Source organism: Arvicola amphibius, chromosome 6 (genome assembly GCF_903992535.2).
Source record: "Arvicola amphibius chromosome 6, mArvAmp1.2, whole genome shotgun sequence".
Classification (NCBI taxonomy): domain Eukaryota; kingdom Metazoa; phylum Chordata; class Mammalia; order Rodentia; family Cricetidae; genus Arvicola; species Arvicola amphibius.
Genome location: NC_052052.2, coordinates 6,168,700 through 6,194,918, shown reverse-complemented (window position 1 = coordinate 6,194,918; position 26,219 = coordinate 6,168,700). Strand labels below are relative to the sequence as shown.

Here is a 26,219-nt window from a genome sequence, read left to right as displayed (position 1 = left end):
ATGGAGAAAGAAGAGCAAGAGAAGAAGGAAGGGGTGAGTGTGTGGCTGCCTGCAGCCAGAGCTCCCCGGGGCTCTGGTGTCGCAGGTCCAGCCCTCAGCAGTATTGTCTCTGGAAGAGGACGCTTGCTCAGAAGCCGACCAACAGCTAGGCTTTTATAGTAGGAGGCGTGATTAGTGTTAATAGACAGATGCCTGTTAGGAATCATGCCCCTGGAACAGCTGTTGAGAAAGTACCAGGAACTGGGCTGCCGGGGAGGGGGGAGGTGGGGAATGGATTTCAACTTGTAGAGTTCTTGCCTAGGATGTATGAAGTCTGAGGTCTAACCAGGTGTGGCGGCACACACTTGTGTCTTCGCAGTTGGGAGGTAGAGGTAGGAAGACAAGGAGTTTGAGGTTAACCTCAGCTACAAAGGGAATTCAAAGCCAGTATAGGATAGAGACTCTGTCACAAAATAGGGTTTGGGGTGTTTGTTTGTTTGTTTCTGTTCCAAAAGCACAGTACAGCTGGAGGCTAGGTGTAGATTTCTTTAACTGAAGAAAATCTACTGTGCCAAGAAAGTAACATGAATCAGTGAATACTTTCAAGGAATTTGCATTTTAATCCTTCCAGGAACATTTGCTCCTAAGTGGGTAAGAAACATGCATTTGTGCCAAATAGTGTTTATTGAGGTCCATAAGACATATAGTCAGGAGGCCTGGCCTACAGCATATAGAGTGGGAGTGGGCTTGGGAGGGAGAAGTGTCTGTCATTGGGGCCAACTCCTTCCCATCTGAGCTGTGGCTAAGACTTTGGCAACATATTTAATTGCAGTAATTTAGTTATTAAGAGAGTACAACCGAGGCTGGCCTCAAACTCCTGATCCCCCTGCCTCTCCCTTTAAGGGCTAGGAGTGTAGGTGTGTGTCATCTCACCTTGTTTAACTCTTTTAGTGTCTTTTCACCTATAAAATGCCCTGACTGTCAGCCCCTCTCCTGGGTGCCAGAACAGTTAGATAATGCATGGGAAGTGTCTGGCCAGGAGGAAAGCCCCCTCTTGATATTACTGCTCAGTTTATCCTATGGAGCCAGTGACCTCACTATTGACACTGGGCACCAGGTATCTCTGGGGCTGTCTAGAGCTATGGGGGAACATGGGGTCCTCTGACTCACTTTATTTCAGGTATGATAAACAAATGTCCTCTAGGGGGCAGAATCAACCCCACCCTGCACCCAGGATCACTGTTCACCCAGGGATCTCACTTGGATTATCTTGTTTTGTGGTGGTTGTTGTTGTTTATTTGTTGATTTCCCAGTGCTGGGGACTTAACCCAGAGACTCACACATGCTAGGCAAGTGCTCCCCCACTGAACTACACCCCCGGTCATTTTCTCACTTTCAATTTAAAATAGGGGCTCTCTAAATTGTCCAGACTGGCCTTGAATTTGTGATCCTCCTCCCTCAGCCTCCCATTTGGCTGAGATTCCAGGCCTGTGCTGCCACCACGCACACTTCTCTGGGGTTGTCAGGGCTGAGAAGGTATTTGACAGGTCAAATGCCATCACCTGTATTTGATAGGAAGGCACCTGAGGCTAAGGACTTGAATGTTCAGGGTCACAGAGACACTGTGCCCACTGCTCAAGGAGAAACAAAAAGAATGGGGGTGTCGTGCGTGGTACACCCTGCAGATGAGCACTCGGTGGAGGGAGACAGCTCAGACAGCCCCTAGCATGGGGCATGGGTTGACCTTGACTGCCCGCACCCCACTTGTCCAGGCCTGAAGCCAGGCATGGAGCCTGGGGATTAAGAGAAACCAGGGAGGCAGAGGCTGCGCGATCTTCTGGGAAGATGCCAGACAGCAGTTGGGCCCAGCTGTCCCTCAGGAGCTGTGCAGCTCAGGCCTCAAAACTACTTAACTGTTGAGTACAATTTCCTCTTTTCCCTACAAAGCAGCACTTTGGACAACGAAGACATGTTCTGTGATGTGTCTGACACGGGCTGCGTTTCTGTCCTGAAGGGAATCATTTGCCCCGTCCTCCCCAGGCCCTCCCTGCTGTTTTGTTATTAACTCACTAATGAGCTCACCCACATGTGACACTTACTATATATAGATCAGCTGGGTGGGGGGAGGGGCTTCATCCCTTCCCTGTACTCTTGAATCGCACCCAACAGGGTCAGCCCCAATGGTGGCTATTTTACTGAAGCCTCACGATGTTTCCCCAGTAGTTTGGTAAGAGTGGGGTGCCGAGGAGGGAATCCAGGGCCTCGGCCGTGCTCAGCAAGTGCCCTGTTACTGAGCCACATCCTAGTCCCAAATTCTTTTTCCTCGCTCACCTTGAAAGGAGGAAAAGAGAAAGAGAGAAAGTTGAGGTGAGACTGTGACTCGCCTGACACAGGATTCAACCACGTAAAGATACGTAGTTAATCGCTCTCAAAAGATGGAAGAGTCCCACTGCTTTGCAGCCTGGATGTTAAGTGCCAGAGACAAGAATAGAAAGAGACAAGCTGCATTATCAGACTCGGGCGCCAACCCGAAGAGCCGTTGCCAGGAGCCTGGGGAAGAGGTACCGGGCGATGCCGCTCAAGAGTACAAAGTTTCTGTTGGGATGCGCGAGCCCTGGAGCTGCACCGCAGGGCCTGTGGTTGCAGGGAGTGTCGCGGTGACAGGCAGCAGGCTGACCGTGTTGATTGGAGCTAGTCCTCCTTGGTTGCTTGAGATTCACTGAGTACATTTTACACGCCTTCACCACACACAGACACAGATAACAACGTGAGGTGGCGAGCGTATTGATAAGCTAAACAGTGCTAATCGTTTCACAAAGTGTGTGTAAACACCACGGTACACACTGTAAAGAAAAGGCAGACCTGCCTGCTGCTTGGAAGGCTGGGAACACAAATTCAGTGGAAGACTGGGCTGCAGAGAGAATTCAAGTCAGTCCAGTCAGCCTAGGCAACTTAATGAAACCCTCCATCTAAAAAATTTAAAAAAGGTAAAGAGGGGTGGGTTAATTTGTAAATCTTTCCCCCACTACTATTTTTTATCAAGAATAAAAGCCTCTTTCATTGTTAGTTGGTGCTCAGTCTTTTTGGCCCTATAGTTCCAGGTGGGGAAGAAGAAAGGACCCAGCTTGGGGGCCAAAACTGGTCAGTTCTGGTATTGCAGGTGGGATGTAGCCTCATGAGCCACACTCCTCATCAGAGGATCAAGAAGCTGCTGAAGAGATGGCTCAGCATTAAGAGTGCTTGCTGCCCTTCCAAAGGACACAAGTTCAATTCCCAGCACCCACACTGGGCAGCTCCCAGCTGTCAGTGAGTCCAGTTCCAGCGGCTCTGACCTCTGGCCTCTTGGAGCACCTATAGGCACGTGCACATAATTAAAATCAATCTTTTTTTTTTTTTTTTTTTTTTTTTTTTGAGACAGGGCTTCTCTGTGTAGCCCTGGCTGTCCTGGAACTCACTTTGTAGACCAGACTGACCTCGAACTCACAGACATCTGCCTGCCTCTGCCTCCCGAGTGCTGAGACTAAAGGTACGCTTTACCACTACCCAGCTGTAAATCTAGTTTTAAAAGCTGCAGGTCAACAGTGAAAGAATGCTCATGGGGCTGATTTAGTAACTAGTTCTGTTGGTTTGTGGCATCCATTGTTAGGCAGGGACTATTGGGGACCCCCTTCTGAGGAAGTGAGAGATACCTCTGCTGTGAGGGCCCCAGCACATACAGCTCTCTTCTTGGAGATGGGGAGAAATCTCTGGAGCTGGAGATTTACATGAAAGCCTAGAACTCTTCTAAGAGCTTTTCCATCATCAAGCCCTGTTCTTGACAGTTCACGGACTAAGTGTGGTGGCGCACGCCTTTAATCTAGCACTGCAGAGGGAGAGGAAGACAGATCTCTGTGAGTTCAAGGCCAGCCTGGACCACATAGTAGAGAGATTCTGTCTGAGAGAGAGGGAGGGAGGGAGAGAGAGAGAGAGAGAGAGAGAGAGAGAGAGAAAGAGAGAGAGAGAGAGAGAGAGAGAGAGAGAGAGAGAGAGAGAGAGAGAGCAAGCTAGCCAGCCAGGTATGTAGCTCACACCTCACACCTCTACAATGCCAGAATTCAGGGAGACTAAGGCAAGATGATCAAAAATTCAAGGCCTGGGCAACTTAACAAGACATGCCTCAAAACACAACAACAAAAACAAAAAACAAACCTAAATGATGGTGGAAAGCTTGATTAGCATGTACAAGGCCCAGTCAATGTCTAATACACCTATCCATCCACTCATTCACCCAGCCACCCAGACGTCTACCATCCATCCATCCATCCACCTACCCATCCATTTATCCATCCACCCACCCATCCATCCACCCACCTATTGACCCTCCTACCCACCCATCCATCCATCCATCCACCCACCCAACTAGCAACTAATTGTAGCATGAAAAAATAAAAACCCAAAGACAGATATAGGGGTTAAAACTGAAGATCAGAGAAGCAGAGCAGTAAAGCTACTAGAGAGACCTTTCACCTCTACCAATGCTCAGACCAAAGGGATGATCCTCAGACTGCCTAGACTGCACTGTTTTCACCAAACCTCAGACTCCAACTCCAGTGAGTTCCTGTCTCTTCCCCTTTATATTCCTCTCTCCGCCCAGCCATATCTCCTGCCTCCACCTCCTTAGTGCTGGGATTAAAGGTGTGTCACTCCCAAACACTGGGATTAAAGGTGTGAACCACCACCACCTGGGTCAGTTTCTGGATAGCCCAGGGTAGCCTTGAACTCACAGAGGTTCATCTGCTTCTATCTCCTGAGTCCTGGAGTGTGCCACCACTCCCTGGCCTCTTGTGGGTTAGCTTTGCACTCTGATCTTCAGCCAAGCTTTATTTATTAAAATACAAATAAAATATCACTACAGCCAATGAAGCCAGGCATCAGCCAAGGTGCTGGTTGGTATAGTGGTGAGCAAAAATGACAAAAGTCCTGCCCTGTGGCTGTTGATTTTGTCTGTAAAGAAGGAAGAGATCAAGCTGTGGCTCAGAAGGTAAAAGCACTTAGCAAGCAAACCTGCTGGCCTGAGCTTGATGTCTGGAACCCATGTGATAGTGGAAAAGAAGAACCAACTCCTCAAAAGCTGACCACATGTATCTCTGGAGCACACATGCACACACGAACGCACACACTTGTGCTCCTGGTGCCTACACACAGACCCCACACGCACAGACCCCACATACACATATTCAGGGGTTTCTGGCATACACACACACACACACACACACACACGTGCCCCTGGTGCACATAAGCACACGCAGACCCACACACAGGTGCCCCTGGTGTGTGAGGAATCCTTGGGAAACACTACAGCTTTGGAAAGCACTTGAGCTGAGGAGTTGGAGAACAGTCTGGATAACATGAGTTGCAGGAGTGCCTGGCTGAGAGCCTGTTCTAGCCTCAGTGAGCCGGTCTTTGGGTAGAGAGTAGACGGAAGACTAAGGGCGATGCTAAAATGTGTGCACGCTAGAAGCACAGCAGGAGACCTCCCATGCCTGCTCCCTGACATCCACCCTACCTCTCACAGAAACTGACCCTGGTGCTGGCCCTGGCAACATTGATAGCTGCCTTCGGTTCATCTTTCCAATATGGGTACAACGTGTCTGCGGTCAACTCACCATCAGAGGTAGGTAGGCCACTGTGTTAAGTGAGCCACAGCTGCGGACATAAGGAGGGGCTTAGAGATGCATGTGGTCCCCAGAGACCAAACACAGCCTACCCCTTAGGGACCCTTGGCCGTCGGGACCCAGGTCAAGCGAATGGCCAAGTCCTCAGACCTCAGGTTCTCATGAAGATACCTTCTGGGATGGCAGTGTGTGGAGTCACCTGGAGGGCAGCAGCCACACCATCTGGATGACTGCAGCCATTCTAGGGTGTGAGAAACACTGCAGGGGTTGGCCTATCAGACTTCTTCCCATGGATGTTCCAACCCATGCACTACCCAGGCAGCTCTGCCCCTGTCTCCAGGAGGGCTGTCCCCACACCTCCATTAATTCTTTCTGCAAAATGAGCTCATCTGGTTCTGTCGGTCTGTGCTCTCCGCCCCCAGTTCATGCAACAATTTTACAACAACACCTACAATGAAAGAACTGGGGATTCCCTTGATTCCTTCACCCTGACGCTGCTGTGGTCTGTGACGGTGTCCATGTTCCCCTTTGGGGGCTTCATAGGCTCTCTCCTGGTTGGACCCTTGGTGGATAAATTGGGCAGGTAAGAGATGAGTAGGTTGTCTTGGGCTATGTGTGCGTGCCTGTGAACATGCGTGTGTGCATGCATGCACGTGTGTACGTGTGTGCATGAATGCATGCATGTGTGTGTGGTGTATGTACTGGTGTTGGTGTGTGCATGTAAGCATAGTTGTGTAAGTGCAAACATGTATGTGTGCTTGTGGAAGCTAGCAGTAAATGTTGACTTTCTTCTATTGTTTTCCCCTTTTAGAAAAACATTGGTTTATTTTTTTATGTGTGTGAGTGTTCTGCCTGAATGCATGTATGTGCACTGCTTGTGTGCCTGGTGCCTGATAAGGCCAGAAGAGGGCACTGGGTCCCTTGGAACTGGAGTTAAGGACTGCTGTGTGAGCTGCCACGGGAGTGCTGGGAAGGGAACCCCAGGTCCTCTGTGTAAATTGAAGTTTCTGTCCCATCCGGTCCTGCAGCTGTTCAGTTTCAAAGAAACATACAGAGGCTTATATTAATTACAAACTGTTTGGCCTATTAGCTCAGTCTTATTATAACTAGCTCTTACAACTTAAATTAATACATAATTCTTTTTTACTTTTTTATTGATTTTTATTGAGCTCTACATTTTTCTCTGCTCCCCTCCCTGCCTCTCCCCTCCCCCAATCCATAATTCTTATCTATGTTTAGTCATGTGATTTAATATCTTTTATCAGTGAGACATTCTCATCTTGCTTTCTCTTTGTCTGGCTGGTGACTGCCTCTCTACCTTTCCTCTTCCCAGAATTCTCCTTTTCTGGTTGTTTCGCCTATATTTCCTGCCTGGCTACTGGCCAATTAGTGTTTAATTAAACCAATATGAGTGACAAATCTGTACAGGGTACAGAACATTATCCCACAGCACCTCTGTAAGAACAGCAAGAATTCTTAACCACTAGGCTATCTATCTATCCTCTTCCCCATCTTTTTTTAAAGATAGGGTCTCACTATGTAGCCCAGGCTGACCTCAAACTCACAGACATCCCCCTGCGGCTACTCCCCAAGTGCTGGGATTACAAGTGTTCTTCCACAATGGCCCCACCTTCGCTTACCTCACTGAATCTCGAGGCTGCCGGATTCAGCTTAGCTGGCTGCTCAGTGTATGTCAGAACTCTGCCAGTTTTCCTGCCTCCCCTTCCCTGGGGCCCCTGCCCCCACCCTTCTATGTCCATTGCTGGGCCACAGTCATGTGCCACTGTCCCTAGCTTTTTGAATGTGTTCTGGAGATCAGAATGCAGGTCTCCACATTTGTCCAGCAGGTCCTTCACTGGCTGGGCCACTCACTGTGTAGTCAAGGGTGATCTTGAGCTCCCGATCAATGGGACTGCAGTCATGTGCCAGCATGCCCCATCAGGGCAGATAGATTTTTATTACCCCAAACTTATAGATATACATCATCAGCTTTTCCCTCCTGAATATTATCCTCTATTGTTAGATAATCCATTTCATCATTCACATTCCATTGACTTTTCTTCATATCTTTTTATTTAAAAAATTAACTTTCCATTTTACATACCAACCCAAGTTCCCCCTTCCTACCCTTCTCTTGCCCCCCACCTCCCTCTTCCCATCCCTCATCCACTCCTCAGAGTGGGGTAAGGCCTTCCTTGGGGAGTCATCAAGGTGTAGGATACCAGCTTGAGGCAGGACCAAGCCCTTCCCCCATATATCAAGGCTGAGCAAAGTATCCCACCTTAGGGGATGGGCTCCAAAAAGCCAGTTCATGTCCCTGGGGTAAGTCCTGGTGCTTTTAAACATGGGCCTAAAACTGAAGGCCTTGTCATGAGAGGAAGGTAATGACCAGGATAACAAATCTTATCTTCTTTTGGGGTTATTCAAATAACTAATGTTTGGGAACCTAGACAGAGACCTAGGTCCCAGGGATGGCTGGGAACACACCCAGGGGAGCATTTGTGTGCCAGAGAAGACACAAGTCCTTTGCCTCACTTAAACCAAAAACTACTTCCTCATTGGTGTTTTTGACTTTGGAAGAGTTAAGTGCACATATGCAGGTGTGCGTCCTACAATCTCAGGACTCGGTGGGTGGAGGCAGAAGGGTCTTGAGTTCAATGCCAGCCTAGTCTACAAAGTAAAACCCAGTCATGATCTCGAATCAAGACCAGAATCTGGAACCTTCCTTCTTGAGCAGTTTTGGAAAGAGTCTTGTGGCTGGAGAAACGGCTCTGTGGTTAAGAGCACTTGCTGCTCTTGCAGAGGACCTGGGTTCGGTTCCCAGCACTCACATGGCAGCTCCCAGCCATCTGCAACTGCACTGTAAGGGATCTGATGCCATCTTCTGACTTCCACAGGCACCAGCCATGCACACAGTGCACAATATTCATACACATAAAATTAAATATTTAAATAAAGCTTTAAATTTTTTTTTCTTAAGTATACAACCTCTGGTTAGGGATCTGAGGCCCTAAGATTGTCCTGTGAAGTTAGTGTTGAACCCATAGTCTTCTCCATGGGCCCCGGTATGAGTCAGATCTGCCGAATACAGGTCAGAACTAGTGAGTGCTTGCTCAGGAGGGCCCAGCATTGCTCACTGAGCTGTCCATTTGGAATTTAATCAGGGTGCACTCATTTGTTTACAGCTACCTAAAATATTTGCAGGTATTTTAAAAACAGCAACAGTGACTTAGTTTATGGATGGTTTCTGTGTTCCAAACACTACCCAAAGCACTTCAAGAGATGCATTCATAGCTGAGCAGGGTAGCTCACTCCTGTGGTCCCAGCACTTCCAGGGCAGCAGAGGCTAAAGTTTTAGTCTAGCCTATATGGCATAGTGAGATCGTTTTAAAACACCTTTAATCCCAGCACTCAGGAGGCAGGGGCAGGTGGAGTTCTGTGAGTTCGAGGCCAGCCTGGTCTACAAAGAGTTCCAGGACAGCCAGAGCTGTTACATAGAGAAACCTAGTCTCGAAAAACACAACAACAACAAAAATTTCTTAAGTAGTACGTATGTGTGCACGTGCACAGCTCTTTCTTCTTCGGTGTAAGCAGCAGTTCTTACTCTTGTGTTATGCTCAGTGCCGTATCTAAAAACGCCTTGCAAAGCCACCTAGATTTTTATACTTCTAGAATATTCCAGTTTTACTTTTTGTCTATTATCTTATTGGATTACTATTTATGAAGGGTACAAAGTCCGTGTCTAGATTCATTTTTATTGTTTGCTTGTTTAATTTTTATTCTTCATTTAATTTTACGTGTCCGGGTGTTTTGCCCGCACGTGCATCTGATGCCCCAGGAGACCGGAAGAGGGTATCAATTCCTCTGGAACTGGAGGTACAGACGGTTGTGAGCCACCATGTCGGTGCTGGGAATTGAACCTGGGTCTATGGCACCACCTCTCCAGCCCGCATGTTCTGTTTTTGGTGTTTTGACTGTCATGCTGGATCTCAATCAGGGCCTCAGCGCGGGCTGGGCAGCTACTCTCCCACCCAAGCCACACTCCCAAGACTCGCTTGTTTTTGAGACAATCTCCACAATGTGCCACCAGGTTTGGTCTGAACCACTGGGCTCCGGGGATCCATGTACCCCAGTCTCCCGAGTGCCACGACCGCAGCCCAATGACACCATAGCAGATTGATTTTACTGTATCTTAGGACAAGTCTGTTCCCCTCTGTTCCTGTCACCGATGCCCTCTGTCCTTGGCTTCCACAGCAGGATTTCTGTCAGTCTCAGGTCCCAGGGAAGCTCACTGCTGTCACCAGGGGCCATTGCCCTGAGCAGACATTGAGTGTGTGTTGACTGCGTGAATTCATGATGAGGAACTGAATGAATGAGTCCTCACGCTGACCTGACTTCTTACATACCTGCTACAGAAAGGGGGCCCTGCTCTTCAACAATATATTCTCCATCATCCCAGCCATCCTAATGGGGTGCAGCAAAGTTGCCAAAACCTATGAGCTTATCATTGCTTCCAGACTTCTGGTTGGAATATGTGCAGGTAAGGAACCCTGCCCCGCAGTGCTGTTCAGCACGGGGGAGGCAGAACCCACTCCCAGGGATTTGTTGCAGTCTGGGGCTTCAGGAACACAGAGACTGAAACACACCCTACACAGGCACTTGAGTCCGTGCCTCGTCCTCATGGGTGGGCACTGGGCAGACCCTCACCGTAATGCTTCCTGCAGGGAACGCTGTCTTTGGCTTGTTTTCCCAAGGCGGGGATTGAACCCAGGACCGCGAGAACTAGATGAGTCTCAATTCCCAGCCGAAGAAAGCTGTTCTCTGTAAGAAAAAGCTACAAACCCTAAGTTTAGAACAGTCCTTCTGGTCTCGTCCCTTTATTAGTATCTCAGCGCATCGACTATGATAACGGTCAGACGGAGGGTAGTGCCGGCCAGAGGGTAGCTTTGGCTAGAGGGTAGTGTTGGCCTGAGGGTAGTGCCAGTTAGAGGGTAGAATCGGTCCGAGGGTAGCATCGGTCGGAGGGCGGTGTCGGGCGAGGGTAGTGCCGTCTACTTAGAGAGCAGCTCCTTTGTTCGAGAGTAGACCGTCCTGCATCACGAGAACAGAAAGGTCTAATGAAATTTAGTTTCAGTTGTTGCTCATCTGTGCATCTGTGGGAGAACCAAGTTGAACAATAGATTTCTGTATTTTTTTTAACTATAGTTAAATATAGTTTTAAAAAGTTGTGGAACTTGGGCTGGGCAATGGTGACGCACGCCTTTAAACCCAGCACTCAGGAGGCAGAGGCAGGACAGTCAGGCTTCTACAGAGAAACCCTGTTGGAGGGTGTGGGGGCAGTGTGTGAAACTGGTTTGTAAACCCCACCTACCGCCTTCTCAGCCCAGGCTGCCTGGGATCTGCTTCATTGGTTTTAGAAAGTTATTCCCCAATTGTCTAGAAATGGAGACACTTTTAGGACATTTGAAAGCCACACTTGTAGCTTCCCCAACTGTCAGCCTTTCCCAGTACCCAGTCAGGAGTGGCTTTGCCAATTCTCAGGGTCCTTCAGAAGCAGGGTGGGCACCCCTTGAACTCTGCCCTCAGCCGTCTCCTTCCAGATGGTCTCAGAGTAAACTTTCCTTCCAGATGTGGGGTAGGGATGACTGACATAAGAAAATCCCTGCAGCTCCTCAGCAGGCAGAGAAGTCCACAAGCTGGTGAGGCAGAGGTGGCCCACCTTTGATTCAAGCGCTTGGGAGGCGGAGACAGATGGATTTCTGTAACTTTGAGGCCAGCCTGATATGCAATACTTAGCTCAGGCTAGCCAGAGTGAAGAACTGCCAGACAGTGTGGCGGGGGAGAAATAGCCACATCAGGAGAAAACTAGCCATGGGGCAAACCTCACTCAGCACTGAGTTCTTGCTCCTCATCCCTGCCCCCAGCCTCCACCCCTATCCTGAGAGTACCCGGGAAAGTCATCCCTGCCATCATGGCCTCACCTGGCTTGGCTCTGCCTTTGGTTTTCCCTGCAGAAACTTCTAGACGTTGTCAGCTATAAGCTAGTGCAGTCTCTTTCCCACTGATTATAAGCATCCAGGATGGGTTTCCAAAAATAATAAGAAAATATTAAAAACGCTGATCAATAAATCACAGCTAAAAATCCAAACCTAGGACTGGTAAAGATGGCTCAAAAAAAAAAAAAAGGCCCTTGCCACCAAGCCTGACCACCTGAATTTTATCCCAGGACCCCGCGTGATGGGAGCTCAGCTCCCCCAAAGCATGCGCGCACACACAAATACACACACACACACACACACACACACACACACACACACAAATGTAATTTAGAAATCTTAACCTAAGCTGGACCTGGTGGCACGCACCTATGATATCAGCCACCTAATAGGCAAAGGTAAGAGGATTTCAGGTTCAAGATCTGCTTGGGCTACAGAATAAGGTCTCGATTAGCTCACGCACACCCTGTCTCAAAACAAAACAAAATGTAAAAGAGCGCCGGGAATACAGCTCAGTGGTAGAACACTTGCCTGGCAAGATCAAGGGCCTGGCTTCATTCACAGCATACACACAAATAAATTCCAGCCTATGGAGATGAAGTCTCCTCACTATACTCTTCACACTGAGGCAGGAGGATTACCAGTTTGAGGTAGCCTGGTCTGTGTTTGTGTAGCAAGACCTTAATTGTTTGTTTCATTTGTTCGTATTTGCTTCTGAGACAAGGTCTCCTCTGTAGCCCACAATAACTTAAACTTTCAGCAATCCTCCTGCATCAGGCTCAGAAGTACTGGGATTATTAGGCGTGTACCAGCACACTTGGCCAAGACATCGGGGGGATGGGAGGGACCCCAACCTTTACACTTCAAGAGCAGACTTTTAGTCAACGTTTGTCTCATATTTTTTCCATTTGTGTATTTCCTCTGGGCGTGGCACGGGTGTGCCGTGGCCCACGTGTAGAGGTGAGAGAACAGTTCATAGGTGTCCATTTCTTCCATGGTTTGTGATTAGAATCAGGGTTTCTTTCTAAACAAGCCCAGTGTTTCAGCCGTGGCATCCTGTCGCCTTTTCTCACTGAGCCACCTCGCTGGCACCTCTCTCAGATTTTTGGTCTCAGGACCTCTCTTCGTTTTTAAGATTATTGAAAGTTTGATGGGGTGTGAATGAGGTCAGCGATTAAAAGCACTTGCTGCTCTTGTAGCGGACCTGGGTTCCGTTCCTGACACCCACATTAGGCAGCTCACAGCCGGGACTAAGGGGACCCAAGGCCTTTTCCCTGGGCACAGCATGCATGTGGGATGAACACCCACACAAAGTTTCTATGAAAAATAATCAACTACAAAACAAAACAACTGCCCGGCGCACTTAGTTCAAGGCCTCAAGAGCAGGCTGGTCTACCTAAGACTTGGCCTCAAAGAGAAATTGGACATTTATGCTCTAAGACAAGTTTTGTAAGAAGAAAGACTTGCTCCACATGCTTACAATTCCCTTCCATGTCTGTCTTAACAGCAGACAGTTGGATTTCCTTTTCGTTTTCATGAGACAAATGATATATTTATGCAGGAAATAAGTCAGCAAAAGTACAAACCCGACTACCATCCCCAGGACCAAGAAACATCTCATGAATTCCTCTGGGGAGTTCAGGAAGGGCATGGTGGCATGGGCAGCACACAGGGCAATGGCCAGCAGCCATGGGTAGCAGGGATGTGTGCAGTTGGCCCGTGGGAGGAAGAAGCCCATTGGCCGTGGGATGGGGCCGCAGTCAGAAGGCCTCTTGTAATCTGCTGCCTAATCACAGACCAGCTGGATTTTTAAGTCTGCCCGTGTTCAGTTAGTGGTGGCAGTAAATGGCTGCGGTTTCTGGGAAACCCCACACTGAGTTCCAAGACAGAAAAGGGTAAAGAACACCTCGAGACAGTAGGAAAAGTAGTTCCAACCTCAGAGACACCCTGGGAAGGTCCTCAGCTCACACTTGGACCCAGCGGTGCGGTACCGCTCTGTTTGGGCTCGGCTTCTCGCTCACACCTGGACGTCAGTCACGGTGTGATCAGGCGTCCTGCCCCTTGGACCACCCACACCAAGCACATAGCTCGCTGAGAATGAAGTACACAGCCCTGCTGTGGGCGAGGAGCAAAGGTAGCTGAGCCCTGCCTTCCGGAGGCTCACGGATCAGGGGTTCGTTGTTGATCAACCCCTTGGCAAGAAGACTGAAGGCTTTTCCCTGGCCAGAAGGAATGAACGCAGACATTGCAAACCCCCGGTTCCAACTCTAGGGTCTTCCCAGCTCGGTCTGGAGAGTCCATGGGCTATCCCTGTCTTTTTAGCGCTGGGTGCCTGAGGCAGGAGGAGGTCAGCTTGAGGTTAGCATGGGCTACACAGCAAGATCCCTTCCCCCCAGAATACACGAAGTAGAGACTGCTTCCCACCTTGTAAGTGTTCTCAATGGAGACACACCTACCCAACTTTAGTCTGGTTCCACTTTATTACTTTTATTTTTTTCATTTATTTATTGAGTGTGTATTATGTGGATGTGAGGGACACATGGATGCCACTCCAAGTCTGTGGAGGTGAGAGGATAACTTGGAGGGGTTATTTCTCCCTTTCCACCATATGGGTCCCAGGAAGCAAATTCAGGTTGTTAGCTTTTGCATCAAGTGCCTTTACCCAGTGAACCATCTTGTCGGCCCTCCTTTGGCTTTTGTGACAGGGTTTACTACATAGTCCTGGCTGACCTGGGACTTGCTATATGGACCAGACTGGCTTAGAATTTGCAGTAATCCTCCTGCTCAAGTGCTGAAGTCGAGGTGTACACCACAGTATTGGGCAAATTTACAAACCTACTTACTCTCCAAAGGCTTGTGCAGACCAGCAAGCGCTCTACCACTGAACTATACTCCTGTCATTGCAGCCAGTCTTTTTTGTTTAATATTCATTTTGATTTTATGTGCATTGGTGTTTTTGCCTGCATGTATGTCTGTGTGAAGGTGTCATTTTAGATCTTGAAGTTACAGACAGTTGTTAGCTGTCGTGTGGGTGCTGGGAATTGAACCCGGATCCTCTAGACAAGCAGTCAGTGCTCTTAACCACTGAACCATCTCTCCAGCCCCCCACCTATGTTTTTAATATTTATTTTGTTATTGAGTGGAGGGGCTAGGGGCTGGCTCTGTGCACATGAGTGCAGGTGCCTACAGAGGCCAGAAGAGGGTGTCAGATCCAATGGAGCTGGAGCTACAGGCTATGAGCTGCCTGGTGTGGGTGCTGGGAACAGAACTCAGGTCCTCCGCAAGAGCAACCAGTTCTCTTTACTGCCAAGCCACCATTTTTTTTTTATTTCTCAGGGAAATATATTGCACATTGCTTTTTGAGACAAGGTCTTTCATTGAACCAGGCTGGTTGGCCTGCGAGTTCCGAGATCTGCGTGCCTCCCCTGTCCCCTGCACTGGGATTACCAGTATATATCCCCATAGCAGCTTTATGTGGGAATTGAACTCAGGTCCTCATGCTTGCACAGCAAGTACCAGCTGAGTTCCCCCCATTTTAAGGGAGGGTTAGGCTAGAGAGCATGCTTGGTAAAATAGGGTGGGTCCTTAAAGACTAAATCTGTCTCCCCGACCCGTTAAATTCTTATCTCAATTCTCCTTCAGGTGTATCTTCCAATGTGGTCCCTATGTACTTAGGGGAACTGGCCCCTAAAAACCTGCGAGGGGCTCTTGGGGTGGTGCCCCAGCTCTTCATCACCGTCGGCATCCTTGTGGCCCAGCTGTTTGGCTTTCGGGATCTCTTAGCCAATGAGGAAGGTGAGAACAGAGCCCTGCCCCCACCCTCTGCTCCCCCACCCCAAGCCGCCTGCTGACGTCCCCGTTCTGTCCAGTGAAGACAGTCCTTGGTGCCACGCTCTGTCCATAACCTACAATGCACTTTGTGGGCCCTGAACAAGCACTTGGCGACACATTCCTTTTAGGAGACGGCTAGGTGTCTTGACTGAACAGGAAGGGCCTATGTCCCTTGAACTACTAAGTGACTGTCCACACGCTCAGAAGCACACAATAACTTATAAATGGCCTCATTACCTCCTCTTTCTCTGTCTTGAGTCTTGAGTCACTTCTTTTTTGTTTTTTGTTTTTGAGACACGGTCTCATGTAACCCAGGCTGGCGTCGAACTCATATTGTAGTCAAAGGTGACCCAGAACTCCTGATCTCCTGTCTCTACCCCACAAGTACTGATATTATGAGTATGCAAAACCACAACAATTTTATGCAGTGCTGAAGATCAAATCCAGAGATCTCTGCAAATGCTAGGAAATACTCTACCAACAGAGCCCAGCCCAACTCCCTCTCCTCCCCTCTCCTCTCCTCTCCTCCCCCCCCTCCCCTCCCCTCCCCTCCCCTCCCTTCCCCTCCCCTCCCCTCTCCTCTCCTCTCCTCTCCTCTCCTCTCCTCTTCCCGTCTCTTCTCTTTCCTTAACCACTGAGCCATCCCCCAGCCCCTTTATTTAGTTATTTTTATTGTGAACATATCATGTATGATTCCCAGTAAACATAAAGGAGAAAGAAAACAGATACCGTGACCATTGCGCAGGTCAAGAGACATCAGACCCATCAATAACATCTTCCTTCCCAGAAGCGGGGTGCTGGGGGGGGCATGGTGCTGACATATACCCTTCTTTTCTTTCTTTGAGTCTAGGCTCCTCTCCTTTGGAGACAGTAGGATTGATTTTATCTGCTTCTGAATTTGATGTAAGGGCATTGGACATTAAGTTTTTCTGCTCCATATCACACTGGACAGCTGTTTCCAGGTCACTGCTGTTTCCATTGCAGTGCTGAAGAACATTCTAGAAACACAGAACTGCTGCTGTGTCCATTCTATGAGGACTATAATGGGCATCTGCACTGTTGCTGGTTTTGTGTCTGAGTTTATGGGGGCTGCTTTGGCCACCCCAGTTGAGGTGTCCTTGTGTCCCCTGCACAAGCCTCTCTGGACATACACCTGGGGTGGGATCACAGTGTTAGCCTCAGTCTGCTCTGGCCAGCTGGTCCCTGAAGTACAATGCATTCCCCTCAGGGTGATGATATGGACTGCCTGGCGCCGTGTAGGGGAACGAGGAAGAGGGCACAGGTCCCAGGCTTCTGTGACAGGACACCTTTGCTTGCAGGCTGGCCGATCCTCCTGGGGCTGACTGGGGTGCCCGCAGCCTTGCAGCTCATTCTCCTGCCCTTCTTCCCTGAGAGCCCCCGCTACCTGCTGATCCAGAAGAAAAACGAATCAGCCACCGAGAAAGGTGAGGGCTGCTGTGGTTTCCTCTTGACCCCTGATCCCCAGGCTCCTCAGCCCCGAGCTCATGCCCTGCTTGCTCTCCCTCAGCCCTGCAGAGGCTTCGAGGTTGGGAAGACGTGCAGTGGGAAATAGAGGAGATCCGGAAGGAGGACGAGGCTGAGAAGGCCGCGGGCTTCATCTCTGTGTGGAAGTTGTTCAAGATGCGGTCCCTGCGCTGGCAGCTCATTTCCATCATTGCCCTCATGGCCGGCCAGCAGCTGTCAGGAGTGAACGCGGTACGGTACCAGTGGGCATCCCACGGGCGTAGGGGCAGCAGCAGGCAGTGTGTGACCAGGTGCTGAAAACGAGTCTTGCCTACGGCTCTGAGGGGCTGGGGTGCAGTGGGTCACTGGCCACCCTCCACCAAACCCACGGTTGCCTTCCAGATCTACTACTACGCTGACGAGATCTACCTCAGCGCAGGTGTGAAAAGCAACGACGTCCAGTTTGTGACAGCTGGGACAGGGGCAGTCAATGTGTTCATGACCATTGTCACGGTGAGTGTCCATGAGGCTGCGGTCCCATCAGCCTCCAAGGGGGGAGTGATATCTGGGGACTGAAGAAGGTCCCAACCTTGGAGAGAGCTGGGGCCTGGGGTATGCAATGTGCCCCTTAGGCTCTGAGGCCTCAGCCTCAAAGCTCTGGCATGAGGCTATGCCTGACTCCCATGGGGAGCAGCCATGGATTCCTAGAAGCAGAGGCCCCAACCCAACTCCAGATGCTCCCACTGTGTTCAGTGACTCTGACCTCTTAGGGCTGGGGCTGCTGAGCACAGCAGAAATGGGGTGGGTCTCTGCACAGGGCAACGCAGTGGTCCTGCAAGGGGCTATTGCCCATGACTCACTTCTTAGGTAGTACCTGAGAGAGACTTGTCCTCCTGTTCAGAGGAGCCAGCCAGGCCTCCACAAGGGCAGGATCTCTCAAGTTTACTCCAATGCCTGGCTCCTTCCTTGCAGAAGGCGTGAGGCTTAGAGCCACGGGACTGAGGCCCTTAAGTTGGGCTCTCATTTATGAGTGGACATCTGGGGCCCTAGTGACTCAACTGGACCACCCAAGGACACATGTTCTGTGCATGCGTGTACAACTGTGTATATACCAGTGGTTTGGCACACACTCCTCCTGACCTCTCAAAAGCTGGTTGAGGGATAGTGAGGGTTCCCATGATGGCAGTCCCAGGCAGGGGTTCTCTGTCCCACAAAAACACTGGGCACTGGCTCAAGCACCTCACTTCCTCCCTCCCACACCTCCAGGTATTTGTGGTAGAGCTTTGGGGACGGCGACTTCTGCTCCTCCTTGGCTTCGCCACCTGCCTCACCGCCTGTATCGTGGTGACGGTTGCACTGGCTCTGCAGGTAAGGAACGCCGCTATTATTACCACGTAAAGAAGCCTCAGAGAAGGCGCTAAAATGCACTGGTGTTGCATCAAGAAATGGAGAGAGGGAGGGAGGGAGGGAGGAAGAGAGAGAGAGAGAGAGAGAGAGAGAGAGAGAGAGAACTACTAAGAGTGAAACCCAAATTTGAATTCTCCACTTCTCTCCCTGTGTCTTGCACCTGTCTTCAGTTTGTGACCTGTAACCTCTGTGTGTCTGATGTCTGTCCCTAACATAGCCCTGGCTGCCCTGCAACTCACTGTGTAGACCAGGCTGACCTCAAACTCCCAAGTGCTGGGATGAAAGGTGTGCACCACCACCACCCAGCTATTTTACAGAAAATTTTATTATTTACTTACCCCAACTGGCCCAGAATAGCATTCAAAGTCACACGTAAATATTATCCACCTATATCCACGTTACTTCTGACACTTGAGATATTTGTTGTTCAAGTGTGCTTGCTGGCTACTTTCAGCAAGCGATTACCAACACACACACACACACACACACACACACACGCACACACACACACACACTGCTCGTATGGACATGCAAGGTCATGGAAAGACAAGGCATGGAAGATTAAAGCTATGCATTTAACATAGGTTGTAAGAGCTGGTTGTAAGAGCTTCCCTTATATAGGAAGTCAAGGTATAGTCAGGTCTGTTACATGACTATATTAATGGGAAAATAAGCTTTTACAGGCTGAACACACAGTAGGAGAGCAGCTTAGCCATCAAGGATCTCAAGACCTGTTAGTAACTTAGCTGCAGGGTGTTTTCAGAAAAATACCACCACAGCAGCTACCAGCCATGCTGGTGGCCCTGCTCAGGAACAACACCACATTGTTCCCCACCTATGTTCTCACCGTAGTAAAGGCACTAGACACCAAAAATGAACTTACTTTAACAAGTATAGTCTTTGTCAGATGTCTCGGAACTGTGTGTCCCCCATTAAGAGATCCAGCCTCTCTCAGACAACTTCTAAGATTTCATCAAGTGGCATAGCAGAGTCACCGCTGGCTCCTTGCAGACCCGGCAGTACCACCTCTGCTCTGAGGTCCCCAAGGCCCCTGGTCCCAGCAGGTCTCTGCTTTGCCAGGTACTAACTGCCTGTCTTCCCACCCCTACAGAACACCATCACCTGGATGCCTTATGTCAGCATTGTCTGCGTCATCGTCTATGTCATCGGACATGCCCTAGGGCCCAGTATGTATCCCTGAACTGGTTTCATAGTTTCAGTGCCCCACATCCTGGTCCTCCATGAGCTTCTCTGAGAATCCCCAGGGACGGTGGGTGCATCCCAAGTGGCTTCTCCCTTGCTCCTTTTAGCCCAGAATGGAAGGGGCTGCAATTAGCACGACGGGTTGAAGGCGCTGCCATGTTAGTCTGGCAGAGTGGGCGCCACAGGCAGCCTCTGCCATGCATCACACCCGACATCCTTATGACTGCATAAGTCATCCTTATGACTTCCTCACTCAGCCACACCCCCAAAGTCCTGTGCCTTAGAGATACGTACTGCCCTCGTGGCCAGGAAACCAGGGTGCCAAAACACCCATGGGCTCAAGGATCCCTTGTGAGTCATTCTGCCTTCAGGGAGTGTGTCTCCCCCTAACCTAACTGCCGTCCTCTCTTCTCTCCCTCATCCCTCCATCTTCCCTCTCTCAGGTCCCATCCCTGCCCTGCTCATCACGGAGATCTTCCTACAGTCCTCCAGGCCATCCGCCTACATGATCGGGGGCAGTGTCCACTGGCTCTCCAACTTCGCCGTGGGGCTCATCTTCCCATTCATTCAAGTGAGTGGCACCTGAATCCCCAAGCCGCCAAGCCAGAACCTTCCAGCACCTCCTAATGCTTATAACCTTCCTCACTGGTCCCTCCTTCCCACAGGTGGGTCTCGGTGCCTACAGCTTCATCATCTTCGCGGTAATCTGTCTCCTCACCACCATCTACATCTTCATGGTCATCCCGGAGACCAAGGGCAAGTCATTCATTGAAATCAACCAGATTTTCGCCAAGAAGAACAAGGTGTCAGACGTCTACCCAGACAAGGAGGAACTCCAAGACCTCCCACCTGCCATGATTCAGTAGCAGCCGAGCCAACAGAGCTGGTCTGCGTGGACCTTTCTCCTGGACTTTGGTTTTGGCTTCTTGTTGTCTGTGACATTGGAAGTGAGACGAGCCTGGCGGGGAATGCCAGCCCCATCACCAGCCTCCATCCAGTGGGGACATCTGATCTCTCTCTCCTTTTGTGCTTTTCTGATGTCTCTAAGCATAGAGGCCGGTCACAGGCTCTCGTCACCCTCAACGCCATCCCTCACCTTTGCTGAGCTGACTGTGGTGGGGGGTCCTGTAACATAGCCTTTCTAACAAAAACAGATGTGAGGGTCACATTATACCAACAAGGTGACCCTTCTGTGACCCCCATGTGTCTCGGGGGTCACTGGCCTGTGCTCGGGAGTGAAGTCGTCCTCTCTCCTGACCCAGCATTGTCACCGAGCTCGGGAAGAGACCACGGGAAGACACTCACTGAGCATGGGTTATTAACTATAAATAATAGTATTAGTGGAACATGGTGTCACCTCCATATAGCCAATAAAACACATCTGATCACTTTTCACCAAGACATACCAATTCTCTGTTGAGCAGAAGAGGGCCGTAGGGGAGACTCCCCGCCGCTGAGGGTGGCTGGTCTCCCGAGCTCAGGATCGGGTATAGAGAGGCGCTTGGACACTCTCTGCTGAAGGGTAAGAGCTGCAAAGCTGTGGGATGTTTTGTATAAAGTCAGGGGAGGGGCCCTGCCTGTCCGCAGTCACAGGGTGAATGCCAAGGAGGCCTAAAGCTGCAGGAAAGGGACGTGGGAAGGATGGGCTGCCCCTTACATCAACATGTCAGAACTGGAGTCTTAATGACATGGGTGTGTGTGTGTGTGTGTGTGTGTGTGTGTGTGTGTGTGTGTGTGCGCGCGTGTACGCGTACGTGTGTGTGAGTTACACAAGTATAGAGAGAGCCTTGAGGCGTGGGGAAGGAAGTGCTGAAGGGGCTATGGGCTTTTGTGCAGTAGTCAGGATGGCAGGGAACAGCTAGGGGAGGCAGAAGCAGTTTTTACAGACATGGACTAGGGATTCTACTGGCATTGAGTCATGCAGCCGGCAAGAGCAGTCTTGACACACAGGAAGTACATGCTCTGATTGAGCCATCCTTGACCTACCACAACATGTGAGCAACACAGAAAGACGGACTCCATATATGCTGAGGAGTGGTGACATCAGAACTAGGAGGTGAGGACCGAGGACCGTTGTGGACTCGGTTCACAGGAACAGTACCTGGAGCCAGGGGAGCCCTGAATCCACTCTCTGGTCCAAACCTTGGTTCTTCCATTTATCATTCATGCAAAATGCCAAGTTACTTAGCCTTTCTGCACTTCAAGTAAAAGCGGAACCGACAGGACATGTCCCAAGTGGCTGCCGCAGGAATTAAATGACTTCATATGTCTGTAGCCTAGAGGGTGCATGCTTGGTACTCTCTGCTATGTTGATGTGCTTGGGAATGAACCTTCATTTTGAGACAACAGAAACCCACGCGTGGAACCCACTGGGAGAGAACAATTACATGAGCGGGTGGCAGACAGTGAGAGTCGTTCGACTATGGTCTTGGGGAAAGGTTTCTCCCTGTCCTCCACCTCTCTGTCCTCTGGCTTGAGTGCTTTCTTACAGGTATCAGAGTGGTGTGGTCAGAGCTTATGGGAAATAAGCCTCCTCCTCTAGGCTGGAATTTTGCCCAGATTGATCTTGTACAGGTCTCACATAGGCAGACACAGCTGCTTTGAGTTCATGAGTGGAAGAGCCATGTGTGTCCAGAAAACAGCATTCCATAGCACCCACCTCCATCCTCCAGCTCTGTGTTCCTTCTTTCCCTTCTTCCAGGGTGTTCCTGAGCATGGAGGGTGCCGATAAAGACTTCTCTTTGAAGGTGGAACACACATGCTCACTATTTTCAACATTTGGATAACAGTTATCAGTCTCTGTCTTGACCTCTCTGCCCACCGCAGAAAGAAACTTCCTCAACCAAGATTGAGAGCAGTACTAATCTATGAATGTAAACACACACACACACACACACATACACACACACACACACACACAATTTTGACAATGTGACCTTTTAGTAGGATTTCCCCTAGGCTTTGACCTCTACGCAGTCTCTATGGGAATTTGTAGTGGTGAGACGAGCAGGCCTGCTTTTCATCCCGCCCGGATCCCACATGGCTAGCTTTACACCCGAAATAACAACACACAAATTGTATTCGTTTAAACACTGCCTGGCCCATTAGCTCTAGCCTCTTACTGGCTAACTCTCACATCTTGCTTAACCCATTTCTAATAATCTGTGTAGCACCACAAGGTGGTGGCTAACCAGGAAAGATTCAGCATGTCTGACCTGGTGGCTGGCTTCATGGCAACTGTCTCACTGCCTTCTTCCTCCCAGCATTCTGTTCTGTCTTCCCCGCCTACCTATGTTCTGACCTATCAGGCCAAGCAGTTTTCTTTATTAATTAACCAATGAAAGCAACAGATAGATAGAAGACCCACCTATATCAGGAATTCTTATGCAGAGAGAGAATAATATCTTAGAATGAATACCTTTATCACACAAACAAAATAAAAATTAAAGAGCTATGTAGAAAAGGTTTCTGAACTTATTCTAAAAGGAAAATTGAGATATCATCAATTAACAGGAATAGACCCAACAGATTTTGTGGTACCTTTTTACCAAAACAAACATTGACAAAGAGCTTCCTGGAATTTCTTGGGAGAGATTAGTAACAAATATCTCCAAAACAAGAGACTTCAATTTTTAAAGAGAAATAATTAGATCCTTCCTCACAATATATAAGAAACACCAATTTCTGGAGCCCCTACATTCTATATTGACACAAATAAATCAGGACAGGCAGGTTATAAGTCAGGAAATTCAAGTAAAGTGGCTCAAATCCCTCATTATTTTGTTCAAAGTCAGAATTATATGCTATTCTTATGGTATTATTAGATATTCTAGACCCTCTTAATATAGTTACTGACTCTCAATATGCAGAAAGAGTTGTTTTACACGTTAAAACCACTTAAATTATTCCAAATGATTCAGAATTAACTTTGCTATTTACTCAGTTATAAGAAATAATCAGAAATAGAAATCATCCTTCACATAAAACACATATCAGATTCCATATGGGCCTACCAGGCCCTCTGACCCAAGATAGTCATGAAATTGATCAGCTATATATTGGGAATGTGCTAGCAGCATTGGAATTTCCTAAGAAATATCATGTTAGTAGTAAGGGTTTGAAAAAAGATTTTTCTATCACTTGGCAACAAGTCAGGAACTTAAAAGTAAAGGTTCTACTTGTTCTTTGTATAACCAAACTCCACTACCTGAAGAAATTAGCCCAAAGGACCTGAAGAAAGTAGCCCTGCCGGGCGGTGGTGGCACACACCTTTAATCCCAGCACTCGGGAGGCAGAGGCAGGAGGATCTCTGAGTTCGAGGCCAGCCTGGTTTACAAGAGCTAGTTCCAGGACAGGCTCCAAAAGCCACAGAGGAACCCTGTCTCGAAAAAACCAAAAAAAAAAAAAAAAGTAGCACAAAGGGTACTCAAAGAAATGAAATTTGGCAAATGGAGATGTTTTATTTTAGCAGAGTTTGGAAAATTAAATTAAGACTGACAGTGCTCCAGCATATGTCTCTAGCAAAATGAAACGGTTTTTTTGCATATTACAAGTATAGCACACAATCCTACATGACAAACAGTTAAAAGAAAGATCTAAACACACTTTAGAAGCAGAGATAGATTACAATGCTTTATTAACTTTAAATTTTTTAAGTGCTAATGAGATTGGAACAACAGCTGCAGAGAGACATTGGGTAGTAGGGAAAAACTGCCCAAATCAAACCAGCCTGTATACTTCGAGAATGTATTGACCTCAGAATGGAAACCAGGATATATGTTACATTGGGGAAGAAGTTCTGCTTTTGTTTCCACAGGAGAAGAAAAGCTATGGATATCATTAAATTGATAAAGATTAAATTCAAACAGGAGAGACTTTTTCATTAGGAGAGACAATAGTTCATAAAATAGCATGGCTGTTCAATCTAAACTAATAAGACTGACAAATGCCTTTGATTAGATAGAACCTGCCCAAAGGAAGACTCCCCAAAGCTAGGGTTGGGTCAGGGCTTTGTCTTTTGCTTTCCAAGAGAATAAACGCATCCAATTAGGGAATCTGAAGAACATGGAACAAATAAAACATTCGGAGAAAATGTCTCAAGAAAAAGAGTCAGTTGGTCTATTGGTATATCACATTTCCAACAGGATAAAATTTCATAAATCTTCCCAAATATTTGTTTATGCTGGTCTCCATAGACATAAGGAAAATAGTCCCCTTTTTGTAGTCCCAGGGCAGTTAAAGATTAAAACTGGCTTTGTAGTTGGAGTGTGGCTCTCTCCTTCTCTAAACCCAAATGTGCTTGTTAAAGGAAAATCCAAAATCTCTGTTTGTATCAGAAGAGCCACTTGGTAAGACAGAAGAAAAACTAAAATTAAGGGACTATTCTGTAGTGATATTTTATCTGTATCTTAATAAATAATGCTTGTCTGAAGATCAGATTGCAAAACTAACCCACTAGAGGCCAGGGAGTGGTGGTAAACACCTTTAATCCCAGGATTCACCTTTAATCCCAGGAGACAGAGGCAGATGGATTTCTGTCAGTTAAAAGCTACCCTGGGCTATATAAAATCAATCCAGAAACAGATCCAGGTGGTGGTGGCTCCGCCTTTAATCCCAGCACTAAGGAGGTAAAGACAGGAGATATGGCTCTCCCTTCCTTCCTTCCTTCCTTCCTTCCTTTCTCCCTCCCTTCCTTTTCTAACAGAGATAATTCGAACATGAATATCGTTCTGATATTCAATGTTTTATTGACTTTATTAAACACGTGTATTAGTCAGCTTTTGCCATCCCGATAAAGAGGATCAGTTCTCTCCCTCCATCATTGAACTCAAACCACCAGACATGGCAACTCACACCTTCACCCTCTGAGCCATTTGCCAGGCCCATAACCAACTTTAAAACGGTCATGCAGGCATGTGCTTGATTCTGTTTGGGAACCATCACTGGATGGTCAGTTTGTCCTTTTGCTTTTGTGTCTTGAGTCAGCATGTCATGATGAGAACACACTCATTCACTTCATAACCAGGAAGAGAAGGGGAAGGGAGACACAGGCATCTCACAATCCTCTCCAAGAGCACATCCCAACAACCCAACACTTCCCACCAGCAACAAGCTGGGAACACGGGTTTTGGGGTACCCAAACCCAAACCACAGCAATTACAATTATTTACTAATTACTTGTAGTCATTATTCCTAATACTTTAATTTCTCCTTGTAATTTGAAATAATAAGGCTGTAGGCTAGCGGAGATGGCTCAGTCAGTAAATGCCTGCCACGCTGAGTTCTTCTAACCCATGTCACAGCTTGACATGTAGCCTGGTTCTGAATCCCAGTGCTCCTACAGCAAGGTGGGGGCAGAGGCAGGAAAATTCCCAGAAGCTGGCAGCCCCTAACCTACCAGACGAAGCACCACACTGTCATAGGGTTATCTCAAACAAGGTAGAAGCCGATAACAGATCCTGAAGTTGTCCTGAGACCTCCATGTGCATGTCTGAAGTCACACATTCACATCCCTCACACATGTGTGCACACACACGTACACACACGCACACATGTACACACACGCGCGCGCGCACACACACACGTGCACACACACACACCATAGTGCTTTAAATGAGAAATGTCGCCTGTGGCTCCAGTATTTGCACACTTGGTATTACTGGGAGTGGGCCGTGTGAGAATGTAT

At 48.5% G+C, this 26,219-nt stretch overlaps 1 protein-coding gene across 1 annotated transcript; it reads left to right on the top strand.

Annotated features, from left to right (window-relative positions):
- On the top strand, positions 1-20,400 carry Slc2a5 (solute carrier family 2 member 5). Its single transcript, XM_038334812.1, has 12 exons — positions 1-33; positions 5,534-5,632; positions 6,056-6,216; positions 10,049-10,173; positions 15,272-15,424; positions 16,780-16,905; positions 16,989-17,176; positions 17,327-17,437; positions 18,191-18,292; positions 19,443-19,518; positions 19,978-20,105; positions 20,200-20,400. Exons 1-12 carry the CDS (start codon positions 1-3, stop codon positions 20,398-20,400), a joined length of 1,503 nt encoding a protein of 500 aa, XP_038190740.1.
- Positions 20,401-26,219: the final 5,819 nt, after the last annotated feature.